The 17,128-nt window shown below is 37.9% G+C and overlaps 1 protein-coding gene across 2 annotated transcripts in view; it reads right to left on the minus strand.

Moving 5' to 3' along the window:
* LOC101123612 (contactin-associated protein-like 3) overlaps window positions 1-17,128 on the minus strand; it is a 236,926-nt gene that overhangs the window by 12,812 nt on the left and 206,986 nt on the right. For both annotated transcript variants that reach the window (XM_042243184.2, XM_027964384.3), the window contains exons 20-21: window positions 13,616-13,749; window positions 12,722-12,809 (exon numbers count right to left, since the gene is read on the minus strand). In XM_042243184.2, the coding sequence (XP_042099118.1) occupies window positions 12,722-12,809; window positions 13,616-13,749 (222 nt within the window). The remainder of the gene's footprint in view (window positions 1-12,721; window positions 12,810-13,615; window positions 13,750-17,128) is intronic.

A 17,128-nucleotide genomic window follows, 5' to 3' on the forward strand; every position in this document is an offset into this window, starting at 1 on the left:
ATATATCATAATGAGTTAGATAAATTTTGTGGAATTTATTTTTTAAAAGATAACCTGGCTTCATATCTATAGATAGTGTTATTACTAAAGAAAGAAACATCAGTAGTATATTATATTGCATTATATTTTCCCATATTTCAAGATACTTTATATATATGTGTGTGTCGATTTGAGAATGTGAATATGTATGGGGGATTTATGTGTATCTGAATAGCCTGTCATTAATCATGTAGCTTTAATTATGTTGTGCATGTATGTATGGGTATAAATATACACTGAAAGTTTTGGTGTTCATAACTTTCTGTCATTTTCCCAACCTGAGGTCATGGTTTTCTTTTTTTTTTTTTTGATTGGAGTAATTCTCTAGTATAGCCTTCAGATGGGATGCTTGATTAATATTTAATCTTAATCTTTCCTTGTTATCTAAAATATCTTTTATAACCTTGTCAGATAAATTATATATTAGATGCTTGAAATTCAGTCATTCTTCTTAGCAGTATAGCTATATCATTATATCATTTTTATTCTGTTGTTGCAAATGAAAAATTGGATGCTGATACCAATACTATTATTTTTATTGTAGCAACTTCTGCCTGAAAAGTTTGGAAGATTTTTCTCTATGGTTTTGTGATTCAGGGATTTTCCCAGAATTTCTGCAGATGTGTGTCTATTCTCATTAGGATCAATAAGTCCTTTCAATCTGCAACTCAGCTTTTCCTTTAGTTAAGAGAAATTTTTTAATACATAATCTTTGTCTTTGCTTTTAATTCTCTTTTTGGATCTACAATTATTCATACTAAGTGTTCTAGATCTAACTTCCAAGTCCCTTTTATTTTCCATCCTAATTTCTGCTTCTTAATCTTTTTGCTTATGGCATGATACTCCATGTCACTTCTAAGGAAAATCAGTGATGATTCTCTTCTTTAGATCATCCAGCGACATTTTGAAAAGTCATATTAACTCCCAGAGTTTATGTTTGTATCTGTATGTGTGATTTTATTAAAATATCCTTGAGTGCCAAGTTTTATCTTAGTTTTCTGTCTTCTTCAATAGCTCTAAATTGATGTGGAAATTTTGTTGTTTTTTCTTCTTGCCCCATCCCCACTCTTACTTTTAGATTCTCTCAGTGGTGGCATCATTGTTTACTTGTATATTTATTGGGATGGCTTGCTGGAACTCCATGGGTTGGAGGTGTTTTACAGTATACCAGTCCTGACACTCTGGACAGTGCCACTTCTCTGCCCCTGTAGTCAGCAGCAGACCTGCAGGCAGACTGACTTCTTATGAAGCATAGGAAGAGGTCTCTCACCCTTGCTTTCACCATGGTAGGAAGGATATGACCCAGTGATCCAGCCCTTTATCAGCTTCAGAAGGAGCAGAGAGAACAGGGATCATCATGTAGAGCAATGTTGACCTTTGCTATGGAAGTCTTGAGTTCTCTGAAAGGCAACCTTTCCCCAGGATCCACAGGCTTCACACACCACCCAGGACTCTGCTATGTCCTCCTCCAGCTGCTGCTGCTGCTGAGTCACTTCAGTCATGTCTGACTCTGTGCGACCCCATGGACAGCAGCCCACCAGGCTCCTCTGTCCCTGGGATTCTCCAGGCAAGAATACTGGAGTGGGTTGCCATTTCCTTCTCCAATGCATGCATGTATGCACGCTAAGTCGCTTCAGTCGTGTCCGACCCTGTGCGACACCATGGACAGCAGCCCACCAGGCTCCTCTGTCCATGGAATTCTCTAGGCAAGAATATTGGAGTGGGTTGCCATTTCCTTCTCCAATGTCTTCCTCCAGTCTAGTAGGCAAATCCTCACGTCTGCTCTCTTATTCACATTTCCCTGGCCCTCTTCTGCCTGTTGGGCTGGCCCTACAGTTCCTGGGTTTAGTGGTACAAGTAAGTTGAATTGGGAGTACAAACAAGTCTTACGGTCCAAGCTGCCATTTCCCAGACCTAGGTCCACACAAAGTCAGCATTCAAATTAACAGAACTGTGCTTAGAAACACAGTATGAACCTGTCTTCCCTATAAGCTGACTCCTGAAATCCCATCCTTAAGGATCCTTCCTTTTGGCTCAAAAATCTTCCCTTTAAAGTGCAAAGAAAAAAAAAAAGTGGGGGAAACCTTTGGCAAAACTTAATGCATATTAAAAATTAACATATTAGGATGAAAATGTTTGATCAACCCTTAGCTTGAGAACACAGGCATCAACAAGAAGTAAGGGCAAAACAGGTGTACCTTCAAGGTAGGGTAAGGAGGGGGCAGGAAAGTGCTTTGAGTGTGAATGTGAAGCAAAGAAAAGTTTAGGAAAGAGTGTGATAAGGGCTGAGAATAAAGTTCATTTCCACTGTAACTTTGAGTAAAGCCCCTTAAATCACTTTGAATGAAAACAGATTTAATCTATTTTTTCTCTTAAAAAATGTCTATGGTACAAAATCTTGAGAGCAGTATCAGATTTCCAACAATTCAGGACATAAACATTCTCAACTGTCTCAGGTATTGCTAGTGTTGTCTTTAAAATATATTGCCAAGGCCGCACATTCTAACACAAGAGATGATTTCTGGTTTTGTGAGGAACAAGCATGTTAATGAAAGGTCCACAAGGAAGGGAAGGAGCAAAGAATCAAGGTGTGCGTGAAGAGCTTTCTGCTACCCACAATGAGCAGTGCTTCTGAAAGGCACTGGCAGTAAACAGTGGAATAGCAAAAAGGGTATTTCCATGATTCCCTAAGGCTCTCATCTGCAAGCAAGTATCAGGAAAAGTGAGCTGTCCATGGAATTGCAGGAAGCAATGAAGAGCATTAGAAAGTGTAAATACATAATTAAGTGAATACTGACTGTTGAAACAACAGCAGTAATAATATCTTATGGAAAAAATAATATCCATAAGTGAAGTGCATGACAACAATGGCAAAAAGGGTGGAAGAGGAAGTAAAATGGGAATAAAAATAAGGTATTTATGTGGTTTGGGAAGTGTACATGCAAAGTAGAATGTAATAAATCAAGTATGAGTAATCTTTGGGGTAACTGCTAAAAAAATAAAGAGGTACAGCTATAAAGCTGATACCAAAGATTAATAGTCCCAGACTGGAAGTAATTCAGCTTCACGTTAACATGAGAATAAACAAACTGGTATATTCATGCAATAAAAGACTATCAGGCAAAAAAAGCTAGTGAACCATGACTACATGCAACAAACGTTAAAAAAACATTTTGGCAAATGGAATTGGCTAGACAGAATATAAATATCAACCTGCTATTTATTTTGGACTTGATGAAACAACAGTGAACATCCTTTATTCTAAATAAATGACATGATTAGAAAATGATGCTAAGTAAAATTTTCAGTCTGTCTTTTGAACAATTCATCATTGGAGGGACCTGATTTTCAGAGTCAGCAAGAAGTGACTTATTCTCCCTCCCCTGCACCCCACATGCACCACACCAAACTATCGCTGGCACTTGCAGCCAATACCCAGGAAGAAATCAGGGGTGATTTGAAACTCTGAGCACTTTAACAAGCACTCCCGGAAGGTATTTCCTGGAATAATTGTTTAGTCACTAACTGGTGTCTGACTCTGCTACACCATGGACTGCAGCCCACCAGGCTTCTCTGTCCATGGGATTTTCCTAGCAAGAATACTGGCGTGGGTTGTCATTTTTTCCTCCAGGGGATCTTCCCAATGCAAGGATAGAACTCTCATCTCCTGTTTGGCAGGTGGATTCTTTACCACTGAGCCACCCTGGGAAGCCCAATTGGAAGAGCAGTCTTTAGTAAACTAAAAAGACTCTTCCCATAAAAACGTTTGAGTAATCTTTCACATAACAAAGAAACATTGTCAGAATTCTACATGTTTGCTGCTTTCAGCTCATCAGTCCTTCTCTAAATTGTGATTGGGCTCACGTAGCCTCTCCTTGATGGAGAAGGCAATGGCAACCCACTCCAGTACTCTTGCCCGGAAAATCCCGTGGATGGAGGAGCCTGGTAGGCTTCAGTCCATGGGGCCGTGAAGAGTCAGACATGACTGAGCGACTTCACTTTGACTTTTCACTTTCATGCATTGGAGAAGGAAATTGCACTCCAGTGTTCTTGCCTGGAGAATCCCAGGGACGGGAGCCTGGTGGGCTGCTGTCTATGGGGTCGCACAGAGTCGGACACGACTGAAGTGACTTAGCACCAGCAGCAGCAGCAGCCTCTCCTTGATATACCCTTACTCCCATTTAGAGGTCCAAGTTCTTCCCTCCCTGTTTTCCATCAAATCCTATTCTTGAATAAACTCATTCATACAATAGAAGAAATGTCCAGTTATGACTCAGTGTTCCAACTCTCTCAGGGACATGTGCAGAAAATGCATTATTAGCAAAAGAAATAAATCTCTAGTGGATTTTTTATTATTCAGATATAATTCACATCTCATAAATTTCACCCTTTTAAAGTGTACAGTTCAGTGGGATTTTTACAGTTATAAAACTATTCCCAAAGAAATCCTGTACATATTAGTGGTCACTCCTCACTCCTACCTGCCCCCAGTCCCTGGTAAATCTGAACTGCTTTCTGTTTCTATGGATTTAACTATCTGGACATTTCATATAGAAGAAGTCATACAATATGTAATCTTTTGTGTTTATCTTCTTTCATTTAGCGTAATGTTTTCAAGGTTCATCCATATGGTCCCATGTATGAGTACTTCATTACTTTTTATGGGCTAGCATTCCATTGTACACAACTTTCATTTGTTCCTTAGTTGATAGACACTGGAGTTGTTTCCAATTTATAATTCTTATGAATAACACTTCTCTGAAGACTCATGTACACTTTTTGTATGTGGATATATATTTTTCAATTTCTTTGAGTGTTTACCTGTGAGTGGAATTCCTGGTCACTTGGTAACTGCGTTGGAACTGCCAAACTGTTTTTCTCCAGCAGCTGCACACTGTTACATTCTCATCAGCAATGCACAAGAGTCCCAATTTCTCCATATCCTCTATGACACTTGTTACTGTCTGTCTTTATGATCATAGCCATCCTATTGGGTGTGAAATGGTGTGTGTGTTTAGTCGTTTCAGTTGTGTCTGTTTCTTTGTGACCCTATGGACTGTAGCCCACCAGGCTCCTCTGTCCATGGGATTCTCCATGCAAGAGTACTGGAGTGGGTTACCAGCCCTCCTCCAGGGGATCTTCCCAACCAAGGGATTGAACCCGTGTCTCCTGCATTGCAGGTGGATTCTTTACTGCTGAGCCACCAGGGAAGGTCATGAAAGGCAATCTTGTGGTTTTGACTTGCATTTTGTTGATGACTAGTTATTCTAAACATCATTTTTTGTTTATCATTTGTGTATCTTCTTTGAAAAAAATGTCTACCCAGAACCTTTGGTCATTTTTAAGTTAGTTTACCTAGCTTTTATTGTTTAGTTATAGTTATTTATATATTCTCTATAAAAGTCTCATCAGATACATGACTGGCAAATATTTTTCCTCATTTTGTGGGTTGTCTTTTTACTTTCTTGATAGTGTCCTTTGAATTACATAAGTTTTAATTTTAATGAGGTCCAATTTATATATTTTTCTTTGCTATTTATGCTTTTGAGAAACTTTGATCTAACCCAAGGCTTCTGAAAAACCTTCTCTAAGAAATCATTGCCTAATCCAAGGTTACAAAGACTTACAGTTATGTTTCGCTCTAAGAATTTTATAATTTTAGCTACAAAGTTAGGTCTATCATCCATTTTGAGTTAATTTTTGTGTATGGTGTTAGTTAAGGGTCCTACCTCACTTTTTAAACTTGTGGATATCCAGCTGGGCCAGCATCATTTGTCAAAGAGACTAGGTTTTTTTTCCTCTCTACTGAATGGCCTTGGCACCAGTGTTAAAGGTCAGTGGACCATAAGTACATAGCTTTACTTCTTAGGTGTTGATCTAGTCCACTAGTCACTATGTATCTCTTAGCTCAGCTGGTAAAGAATCCGCCTGCAATGCGGGAGACCTGGGTTCAATCCCTGGGTTGGGAAGATCCCCTGGAGAAGGGAAAGGCTACCCACTCCAGTATTCTGGCCTGGAGAATTCCATGGGCTGTATAGTCTATGGGGTTGCAAAGAGTCGGACACGACTGAGCGACTTTCACTTTCACTCAAGCCAATACCACATAGTGTTGATTACTGCGGCCTTGTATGGTTTTTCCTGTGGTCATGTATGGATGTGAGAGTTGGACTGTGAAGAAGGCTCAGCGCCGAAGAATTGATATGTTTGAACTGTGGTGTTGGAGAAGACTCTTGAGGGTCCCTTGGACTGCAAGGAGATCCAACCAGTCCATTCTGGAGATCAACCCTGGGACTTCTTTGGAAGGAATGATGCTAAAGCTGAAGCTCCAGTACTGAACTGGACTGAACTGTACTGTTTTGAAATCAAGAAGAATGAGACCTCCATCTTCATCCTTCCTCTCAAGATTGTTTTGGTTACTTGGAACCCTTGCATTTCTATGTGAATTCTAGAATCAACTTTTCAATTTCTGTAGAGAAGGCCATTTGGATTTGGATAGGAGTCTGGAGGTAAACTTGGGAGCACTGCCATCTTCAGGTCAGTTCAGTTCAGTCGCTCAGTTGTGTCCACCTCTTTGCGACCCCATGAATTGCAGCACACCAGGCCTCCCTGTCCATCACCAACTCCCAGAGTTCACCCAAACTCATGTCCATCGAGTCAGTGATGCCATCCAGCCATCTGTCATCCCCTTCTCCTCCTGCCCCTAATCCCTCCCAGCACCAGGGTCTTTTCCAGTGAGTCAACTCTTCGCATCAGGTGGCCAAAGTATTGGAGTTTCAGCTTTAGCATCAGTCCTTCCAAAGAAATCCCAGGACTGATCTCCTTTCGAATGGACTGGTTGGATCTCCTTGCAACCAAGGAACTCTTAAGAGTCTTCTCCAACACCACAGTTCAAAAGCATCAATTCTTGGGTGCTCAGCTTTTTTCACAGTCCAACTTTCACATCCATACATGACCACTGGAAAAACCATAGCCTTGACTAGATGGACCTTTGTTGGCAAAGTAATGTCTCTGCTTTTCAATATGCTATCTAGGTTGGTCATAATTTTCCTTCCAAGGAGTCTTTTAATTTCATGGCTGCAATCATCATCTACAGTGATTTTGGAGCCCCCCCAAATAAAGTCTGACACTGTTTCCACTGTTTCCCCATCTATTTCCCATGAAGTGATGGGACTGGATGCCATGATCTTCATTTTCTGAATGTTGAACTTTAAGCCAACTTTTTTGCTTTCCTCTTTCACTTTCCTCAAGAGGCTTTTTAGTTCCTCTTCACTTTCTGCCATAAGGGTGGTGTCATCTGCATACCTGAGGTTATTGATATTTCTCCCGGCAATCTTGATTCCAGCTTGTGCTTCTTCCAGCCCAGGGTTTCTCATGATGTACTCTGCATATAAGTTAAATAAGCAGGGTGACAATATACAGCCTTGATATACTCCTTTTCCTATTTGGAACCAGTCTGTTCTTCCATGTCCAGTTCTAACTGTTGCTTCCTGACCTGCATATAGGTTTCTCAAGAGGCTGGTCTATCTTTGTTCATGGATTAAAAGATTCAGTGTTGCTAAGATGGCCGTCAGGTGGTCTGGCCACCTGACCACCTGACCAGACCACCCGACGGCCATCTTAGCAACACTGAATCTTTTAATCCATGAACACAGATATATTTCTATTTATGTAACTCTTGCATAATTCCTTCCAACAATATTTTATGGTTTTCATTGTATATGTCTTGTACATCTTTTGTTAAAGTTATTTCAAAGTATTTGCTTGTTTTTAATGCTATTGTAAATAGAATTTATATTTCATTAATTTTATCCTTGTATTATTCATTGCTAGTATATAGAAATACAATAAATTCTTGTGTGTTGATCTTGCATCTTTGCCAAAACTAATAGCTTTTTCCATGGAGATCTTGTCTTTTACAAATACAGATAATTTTACTTCCTTTTTATCTGGATATTTTTTGCTCTTTTCCTTGCTTAGTAGCCCTCATTCAAATCTGCGCTACAGTCTTGAACAAAAATGATAAGGGTGGACATCTTTCTCTCATTACTGATCTTAGGGGAAGACTTCCATTATTTCACCAAAGCTCTGTGGGTTTTGCAGATGCCTTTTTTACACATGAGGAAGTTCCTTTCATTCCTAATTTGTTCGGTGTTTTTACTATGAAAGCATACTGGATTTTTTTCAAATGCTTTTTCTGTGTCTATTGAAGCGATCCTGTGTTTTTTGTCCTTAGCTCTATTAATATAGAGAATTACATTGATTTTTATCTGTTGTGCCAACCTTAAATTCCTGGAAGAAATCTTATTTGGTCATGGCATATAATAATTTTTATATATTATTACATTAGACTTGCTAATACTTTGCTGAGCATTTTTGCATTTACACTCATATTCCTGAAATTTTATAAACTCTTTGTGTCTTTCTACATAAATTTCTTCTAAATGAGATAAATTCTTAGGGAGAGTATAGGAAAGACTAATACATGTCACATAAGTCAAGGGAATTTTAATATCTAAACTCTAGTTTCTCCATGCAGATCTCAGTAGGTAATTTCCATGAATTATTTATTATCCAATTATCATATATGGAGTTCCATTTCCACATACAGTACTTCAGTGGATTTCTTCTCCCACTCAGATAATTGGCCTACTAAAGTTTATTCGTATGACTATATTGATTTGAACTGTATTCTCCCCTAGGAAGAGACAGGAAGATATATCTTTAGTTTGCACACTTCAAGAACAGATTTTTGTTTTGTTCTGATATTTCAGGCTTGCTATTTTAGTTGTTTTTTTTTAATGCTCAAAACCCAAAATGAATAGAATACCAATTATACAAAATCTTTAGAGAAATAAAACATAGCAAAAACACTAGGGTACCTTACTCAGTATTTTAAAGTTCTCATACTTTGGGATTATAAGTCCTATCAGAGTCTAAACTACAAAGAACATTAGGAATCCAAAGATTTCCATTTAAAGTAGGATTATACTGAAATTATTTTATAGTAACTGGGAAAACTTAACCTGATTGGTCATCACTAATACGATCTTTGAAGAATGGAAAGAACGTAGGGGTTGTTAATCAGAAGTCGCTTTCAAAGCATTTTCCAAAACTCACTAGGGAAAACAATAATAATAACTAACTAGATTAGTTAATCGTTAGAACACTATTTTATTGTTTATATTTTGTATTATATCACAAGTGTTTTGAGGGCAGATACAATATGTGTTTTGCTATGAGGCATTCAAAATGTCCAGTGAAATACAAGCACATTCTAGGAACCACCAAACATTTCAGAATGGATAAATCCATGAGTCAAAATAGCTAACAAGAAATACTGAGGTCATACTCTATGTAGAGCTTTCTACGTTGCTTCTTTTACTTAATGTCAATGTTGTACATGATAATAAATATAGTTTTCTATTGTCTTTAATAGCTATATACTTTTGCATTAAACAGAGTCTTAATGATTTTGAGAATTATGTATGTTAAGGATATTTTATTATCTTGTGTTATTAAACTTTAGTTATTATTTTGTATTACAAAATTTTGACCACTTTATTGTTTTTAGCCCCTTAACCTTATTTATATTTTTCTTTATAGATGTTATTAAATCTCATGCTGTAATTTTAAACTCTTTAATTTAATAATTCTTGATTTTTTTAACATGTTTGGAATGACTTTCTCCTCTACGAGATTATAAAAATACCTCCACACACACACACACACACACAAAAGTAAGTACTAGATATCTCATCATAGTTTGGGACAACTTTCCAGAGAAATTAATAGCTATTTATTAACCAATCTATTGGTCTATTTTACTATGTTAATGAAGTGAAGTTCTACCTACTTGCCAAATTTGAACACAAAACTGTAGTCTTATTCTCAATAACTGATTTTGAGAGTGGTAGAAGAACAGAAGCCATCCGAAAATAAAGTTATCCAAAACATGAAAAGTTTTATTAGCCTTTGATCAAGATACATACCTCTAGGTACAGATGAAATGAATATTTATAATTTTATTAGATTCAATTGCTTCAGGCTATAAACTTCATTGCTGAGTTTCAACTTTAATTTTTATGGCCTGAGAGAGATGCATTTGAATAAAAAGATCCTTGAATAAAAACATTAACGCCTTCAATTCCATGCTACTGTTCTCTATATATTAGATCACAAAAAAATACAAATTCATATAACAAAGCCTATTCTACTTTTTAATTAAAGTGAACCTTTTCATATAATACAGTTTAGTAATTAAGTTGATTTCCATAATCTATTGCCTATTTCTTTATAGATCAGACATTTGAACCTAATTTGCCTTTAAAATACTCCTTTGTCAATTTCATACTTACTGATGGCAACTTTCTACTCGGGGATATGGGCACCTCTGAACACGCCTGTTGGACGCGGTAGTCACTGAGGGCATGGAGTTGCGTGTGATGTGTTTGTTTTGACCATATCTGTTCTTTAGACTGGGAAAAGAGTACACACAGACTTCTCCTCTACAGTGGAGGAGGGGTCAGATCTAGGTGCAGACAGGACAATTATTCCACTCACAGCTTGCACCCACTTGACAAAAATGCAGCTATGAAGCTTGCACATCCTTTGAAATTGAAGTCAAAGTGTTAGTTGCTCAGTTGTGTCTGACTCTGTGGCTCCAGGACTATAGCCAGGCTCCTCTGTCCATGGAATTCTCCAGGCAAGAATACTGGAGTGGGTAGGCATTCCTTTCTCCAGCAGATTTTCCCGACTCAGGGATAGAACTGAGGTTTCCCAAAATGCAGGCAGATGCTTTACCAGCTGAGCTGCCAGTGAAGCCCCTTGGATTCATTTTAGGTGACTGATTACTTTTCTCAAACCAAGGATCAATAGGGCCAGAGAGTGGAGCTCAAAATCAGATAAAAAGGGAGCAAATTGTTCTCCATTTGGATATTAAAAATAAGTTAGGCTGACAACAAAAGATAGGGTTTTATCTCCTTGTTCTCTAAAACTCAAGGTGGTCTTTGAGCTTTTAGGAATTTCATAATATCTATTTAAACATATACTGTCATTCTCATGGACGAAAGTTGAGAGAGCAGTTTTTCTTTTGAATTGTTTTTCCAAGTCTTTTTTCTTATTTGTTTTTGTTTGCTTTCCCATTCTTTTAAAATTATGCCACTGTTTAAACAGAATAAAAAATTTACTAATATCATGAAAACAGAGATGTCAGAAGTGCCTGGTAAACATCCAAATGACACATTACAGACTGGAATATTCACCTCTACAATAGGCTATGATAGGTATAAACATCTCCCAGCGTTCAATGGGAAACAAATATTTTCATTTTTATTTCTGTGTTAATTATAGCACCACTATCCCACATGTGGGGAGTGTGAAGAACAACGAACCACAGGAAAAGATATTCAGCACAAGCTGCCTATCAAATACATTATCAAGGCTAGGTCGATTCTATATCCAACTTTAAGGGATGATTACAGTGCAGGATCATCACCACTTCAGCATAAATTTGTTATTCACCATACCAAGCTAAAACTATATTCTTATCCTTCTTCATTGGCTTAATCAGCCATTTTAACAGCTGGGCTTTTTAACAGTTAGGCTGTAGTATCTAAAACTTACACTTGTGTTATTACCATTTACAAGAGCACCCTTGGAAAGCACTAGGATTCATAACATTTCCTCTATCTGAAAAATTAGAAGTCATCGTTTAATTGTCCATCTGTTTGAAAGATGTGATAGTTTTAATAGTTACTATGCTTCTTGATATATTTGGAACATCCATTCATGTACCTTCTCTAACATTCTCAAGTTTGTGATGTACTATATATATATGTAGGGCAGAAGAAATGACCAAAAGAATCAATGCGCAAATGGGACAAAACAAAATTATATGAATAACAAGTACTAGAGAAGGAATAATAAATATGCCATGGAGAATTTCCCCTAGATAACATTTAAATATCAATAAAACATGCAGTTTATAAATAATCAAAATAAAAGAAATACCTTTCAATATTTATTTTTATTTCAATGTAATACTCGGTGAAGAGGGGGGAAAAGGGCATCAAGGTTTTGACATTTAAATAGTAAAGTATGCTTTTACTTTGGCAGTTTTATGGAGAATAACTAGCAGCCATAAAGGACAGGACGTCTGTGGGATATTTAGAGTGTGATTTTCCAAGAGTAGCTGGGAGTAATGAAAACATTTCACCTCAGCCCACAGACAAGGCAGGGCCCAGGCCACAGCTCAAAGCTTATTTGTTGGCGAAGAGCAGCTTTTTCTTAAGCCTAAGTCTAGATTTATCATTAAAATGACTTCTGCATTTGACCCCTGATTACTAAAGAGTTTGTGAACTTGCTATCTGCTTTGATTTTGTCTTTCCTGAATTGTTAGAAAAATGCAAAGTTTCATTATGCTTGATTGCTAAGTGAGAGGGTAAGTGTGGAGGCAGTTTTCAAGGAACGCTCCTGTTCAACTCACAAGCAGCACTTAGTCGTGATTATATGTGCACTCAGACAAGAGTGCAAGCTTCTACCTTGATTGTCACTCACTGAGAAATCATGAATATGTCAAGGAGCTTCTTTCTGCATGATGAATGCTTCCCATATTTGCAACTTAACACTTCTGATCTCAGTCATAGGGTGGTAGGGGGAGAGGGGCCCTCCTTCTTCCACTTACCTAAAATCGTCCCCAACATAAGGGACTTGACAGCATTGAATTCTGTCCCTGAAGACAGGATGACTTGTCTCCTTGCATTCTGGTTAACCTATTAAATGTTCCACAAGATGTAAACATCAAAATGGAAAGCAATTCGATGAAAGGATGGAAATCAAAGGAAAACCAAGAAAAATGATAAAAAATAATCCATATGTTCAAGCTATCACAAAGGTTAAAAAAGTATTTTATAAACAACTTCTATAGCACCTCAAATTCCACTCTACCCCATCCTTTCCCCTTACATTTGTCTTCATGATTTAAGTATCATAATTGGTACAGTGCACCGAAGAGATGCAAGAGCTACTTTGAACCTCAAAGTTTTTACTTATTTAGAGGAAATTTATAACATGAACAGAAAAAATGTATTATTCATACAGATTCAATATAAAAGATTACTCTTCAAAACCCAGTGACAATGCATAATTTAAAGACTCCGCTGTTTTTCAAAATGTAGTTCCACTTTAAGCAATATCTTGCTTTTTCTGTGTGTTTAAATTTCAGTAGCATTTGTTCTTTTGTAATCCAGTGGGAATAGGTTCCCATTGGAATATCTCCAATAGTCCCTATGAAAAACTAGGCAATATTTCCCAATCAAATAAAGTGAAACCAGCAAGGAGAGCATGGTATTTTAAAAGGTCGAATATTAATAAAAACTTTTGATGGTCTCTTGATAAACTAACATTGCTAAATGAAATAAAACACCTTGACTACCTTTCCTATCCTAGACTTATGGAAGGACAGTGCCGAATGTGTATTTCTCTTATTAGGATTTATTATTGAATTTTGGCTTTAAGTCATATGTTCTGAGCATCATGATTTTGATTACTGTTGCTGTTGTTGAATTTATGACCTTACCTCTACAAACATCACTGCTGCTTCTCTGTTAATCCTCACATGGTGAAGCTGCCCATCAGCCATGTTTTTAAAACCAAAGTTAAAAACATCAGGTTCTCGGTGTCTGTCTAGCTTATACCTGATCTGCAAACTTCCTAAAGAAGAGAAAAAATGACATTTTAACTAAAATAGAATTTTATAAAAACTGGCAATGCAGGTCCTAACACACATTAAAAAAATTAATAAAATTTGAATCTATGGAGCCTTTACTTGAGTGCATATAGTCACTTGTCCCAGACTAGCAATTACTTATTTATGTGCTGTTCTGGGGCCAAATTCAGAATCCAGTTACACAGTCTTAAAAGTCAAGACCAAACAGTCTTTTTCCAAGTTCTTCCATTTTCCTGAACCAGAGGAAAAAGTCCAAGTTAAGCATATGAAAACACCAAGTGAGGCTTGAAGTTAATTATTCATGCGGTATTCGTATTATTAAATGGTAAAACCTCAAGCAATTTTGTATTAACTTTCAGTTTCTACAAGCATAACTTCTTTTAATGTGACTTACTTTAATGCATTTTAATGTATCACTGACATTTACATTATTTTTTTTGCACAACCAGAAATATTTTCTAATGTTTCTACTATAATCAAGATATAGCAAAAAGAGAAAAGTGAGTGATTTGCTACAATATTCAAATTGCCCAATCCACACACTGCTCTTCTTCACAGATGCACTCTCCACCCATCACTGTGGTATCACCTGTAATAGATTCTATCAGTCAGTGATTGTAGAAATCTTTTCCAGAAGTTTCTGCCTTTATTCTCCATGAGAAAGGGTTAAAGCTTAGTTTTGTTCTCTACTGGGAGTGTGTTAGTTCTGCACTTTTCCTGGTGACCATGGGTTAGAGAACACTCATTCCACTTTTCTTTACACGTGGATAGAGCATGGGGACTTCCCAGGTGGTGCAAGTGGTAAAGAACCCACCTGCCAAAGCAGGAGAAATGAGAGACTCTTGTTCGATCCCTGGGTTGGGAAAATCCTCTGGAGGAGGGCATGGCAACCCACTGCCAGTATTCTTGCCTGGAGAATCCCAGGAACAGAGAAGCCTGGAGGGCTGAAATCCACAGGGTCACAGAGTCATACATGACTGAAGTAACTTAGCATGCACGCAGGCAACAGGGCATGACTGACTTCCCAACTACTGATGGGTAAAGAACAATCACAGTTATCGGATGCTCAAGGAAACTGGGTTTGATATGATTTAATGAACTTTATGATTTTATTTCCAAGGAGGAGGAAACATTTTCCATATATAAAATGAGATACCGTCTTTCAGAATGAACAGTGTTGTTGTTGTTCAGTTGCTCAATCGTGTCTGACTCTGTGACACCACAGACTGCAGCACGCCAGGCTTCCCTATCCATCACCATCTCTCAGTTTGCTCAAACTCAGATCCAATGAATAGGTGATGCCATCCAACCATCTCGTACTCTGTCATCCCCTTCACTGCCTGCTTTCAATTTTTCCCAGCATCAGTGTCTTTTCCAATAAGTCAGCTCTTTGCATCAGGTGGCCAAAGTATTAGAGCTTCAGTTTCAGCATCAGTCCTTCCAATGAATATTCAAGTTGATTTCCTTTAGGACTGATTGGTTTGATCTCTTTGCTGTCCAAGGGACCCTCAAGAGTTTTCTCCAGCATCACAGTATGAAAACATCAGTTCTTTGGCTGTCAGCCTTCTTTATTATACAGTTCTAACATACGTTGTTGTTGTTCAGTCACTCAGTCACTCTTTGCAACTCCCATGGACAGCAGCACACCAGGCTTCCCTGTCCTTCACTATATCTGGAGTTTGCTTAAACTCATGTCCATTGAGTTGGTGATGCCATCTAATCATCTCATCCTCTGTCATCCCCTTCTCCTCTTGCCCTCAATCTTTCCCAGCACCGGGGTCATTTCCAATGAGTCAGCTCTTCACATCAGGTGGCCAAAGTATTGGAACGTCAGCTTCAGAATCAGTCCTTCCAATGAATATTCAGAGTTGATTTCCTTTAGTATTGACTGGTTTGATCTCCTTGCTGCCAAAGGGATTCTCAAGTCTTCTTGAGCACCACAGTTCAAAAACATCAATTCTTTGGCACTCAGCCTTCTTCATGGTCCAACTCTCGCATCCACACATGACTACTGAAAAACCATAGCTTTGACAATACTGACCTTAGTCAACAAAGTAATGTCTCCACTTTTTAATATGCTGTCTAGATTTGTCATAGCTTTTCTTCCAAGGAGCAAGCGTCTTTTAATTTCATGGCTGTAGTCACCATCTGCAGTGATTTTGGAGCCCAGGAAAATAAAGTCTGTCACTGTTTCCATTGTTTTCCCCTCTATTTGCCATGACATGATGGGACTGGATGCCATGATCTTCCTTTTTTGATTGTTGAGTTTTTTTTTTTTTATTTTAGTTTTTATTTTTTAAATTTTAAAATCTTTAATTCTTACATGCATTCCCAAACATGAACCCCCCTCCCACCTCCCTCCCCATAACATCTTTCTGGGTCATCCCCATGCACCAGCCCCAAGCATGCTGCATCCTGCGTCAGACATAGACTGGCGATTCAATCCACATGATAGTATACATGTTAGAATGTCATTCTCCCAAATCATCCCACCCTCTCCCTCTCCCTCTGAGTCCAAAAGTCCGTTATACACATCTGTGTCTCTTTCCCTGTCTTGCATACAGGGTCGTCATTGCCATCTTCCTAAATTCCATATATATGTGTTAGTATACTGTATTGATTGTTTAGTTTTAAGCCAGCTTTTCACTCTCCTTTTTAACTTTCATCAAGAAGCTCTTTAGTTCCTCTTCACTTTGCCATATAAGGATGGTCACCTACATATCTGAGGTTATTGATATTTCTTCCAGCAACCTTGATTCTAGCTTGTGCTTCATCCACCCCAGCATTTCACATGATGTACTTTGCATATAATTGAAACAAGCAGAGTGACAATATATAGCCTTGATATACTCCTTTGCCCAATTTTGAATCAGTCCATTATTCCAAGTCTGGTTCTAACTGTTGCTTCTTGACTTGCATATAGATTTCTCAGGAGGCAGATAAAGTAGTCTGGCATTCCCATCTCTTTAAGAATTTTCCACAGTTTGTTGTGATCCACACAGATAAAGGCTTTAACGTAGTCAATGAAGCTTTCATTTCTGGAACTTTCTTGCTTTTTCTACGATCCAATGGATATTGGCAATTTGATCTCTGGTTGCTCTGCCTTTTCTAAATCCAGCTTGAACATCTGGAAGTTCATGGTTCAGGTGCTGCTAAAACCTCATTTGAAGAATTTTGATCATTACTTTGCTAGAACATGAAATAAGTGCAATTGTGTGGTAGTCTGAACATTCTTTGGCATTGCCTTTCTTTGGGATTGGAATGAAAACTGACCTTTTCCAGTCCCATGGCCACTGCTGAGTTTTCCAAATTTGCTGGCATACTGAGTGCAGCATTTTAATAGCATCATCTGTTAGGACTTGA

This window comes from Ovis aries, chromosome 2 (assembly GCF_016772045.2).
Source record: "Ovis aries strain OAR_USU_Benz2616 breed Rambouillet chromosome 2, ARS-UI_Ramb_v3.0, whole genome shotgun sequence".
NCBI lineage: Eukaryota > Metazoa > Chordata > Mammalia > Artiodactyla > Bovidae > Ovis > Ovis aries.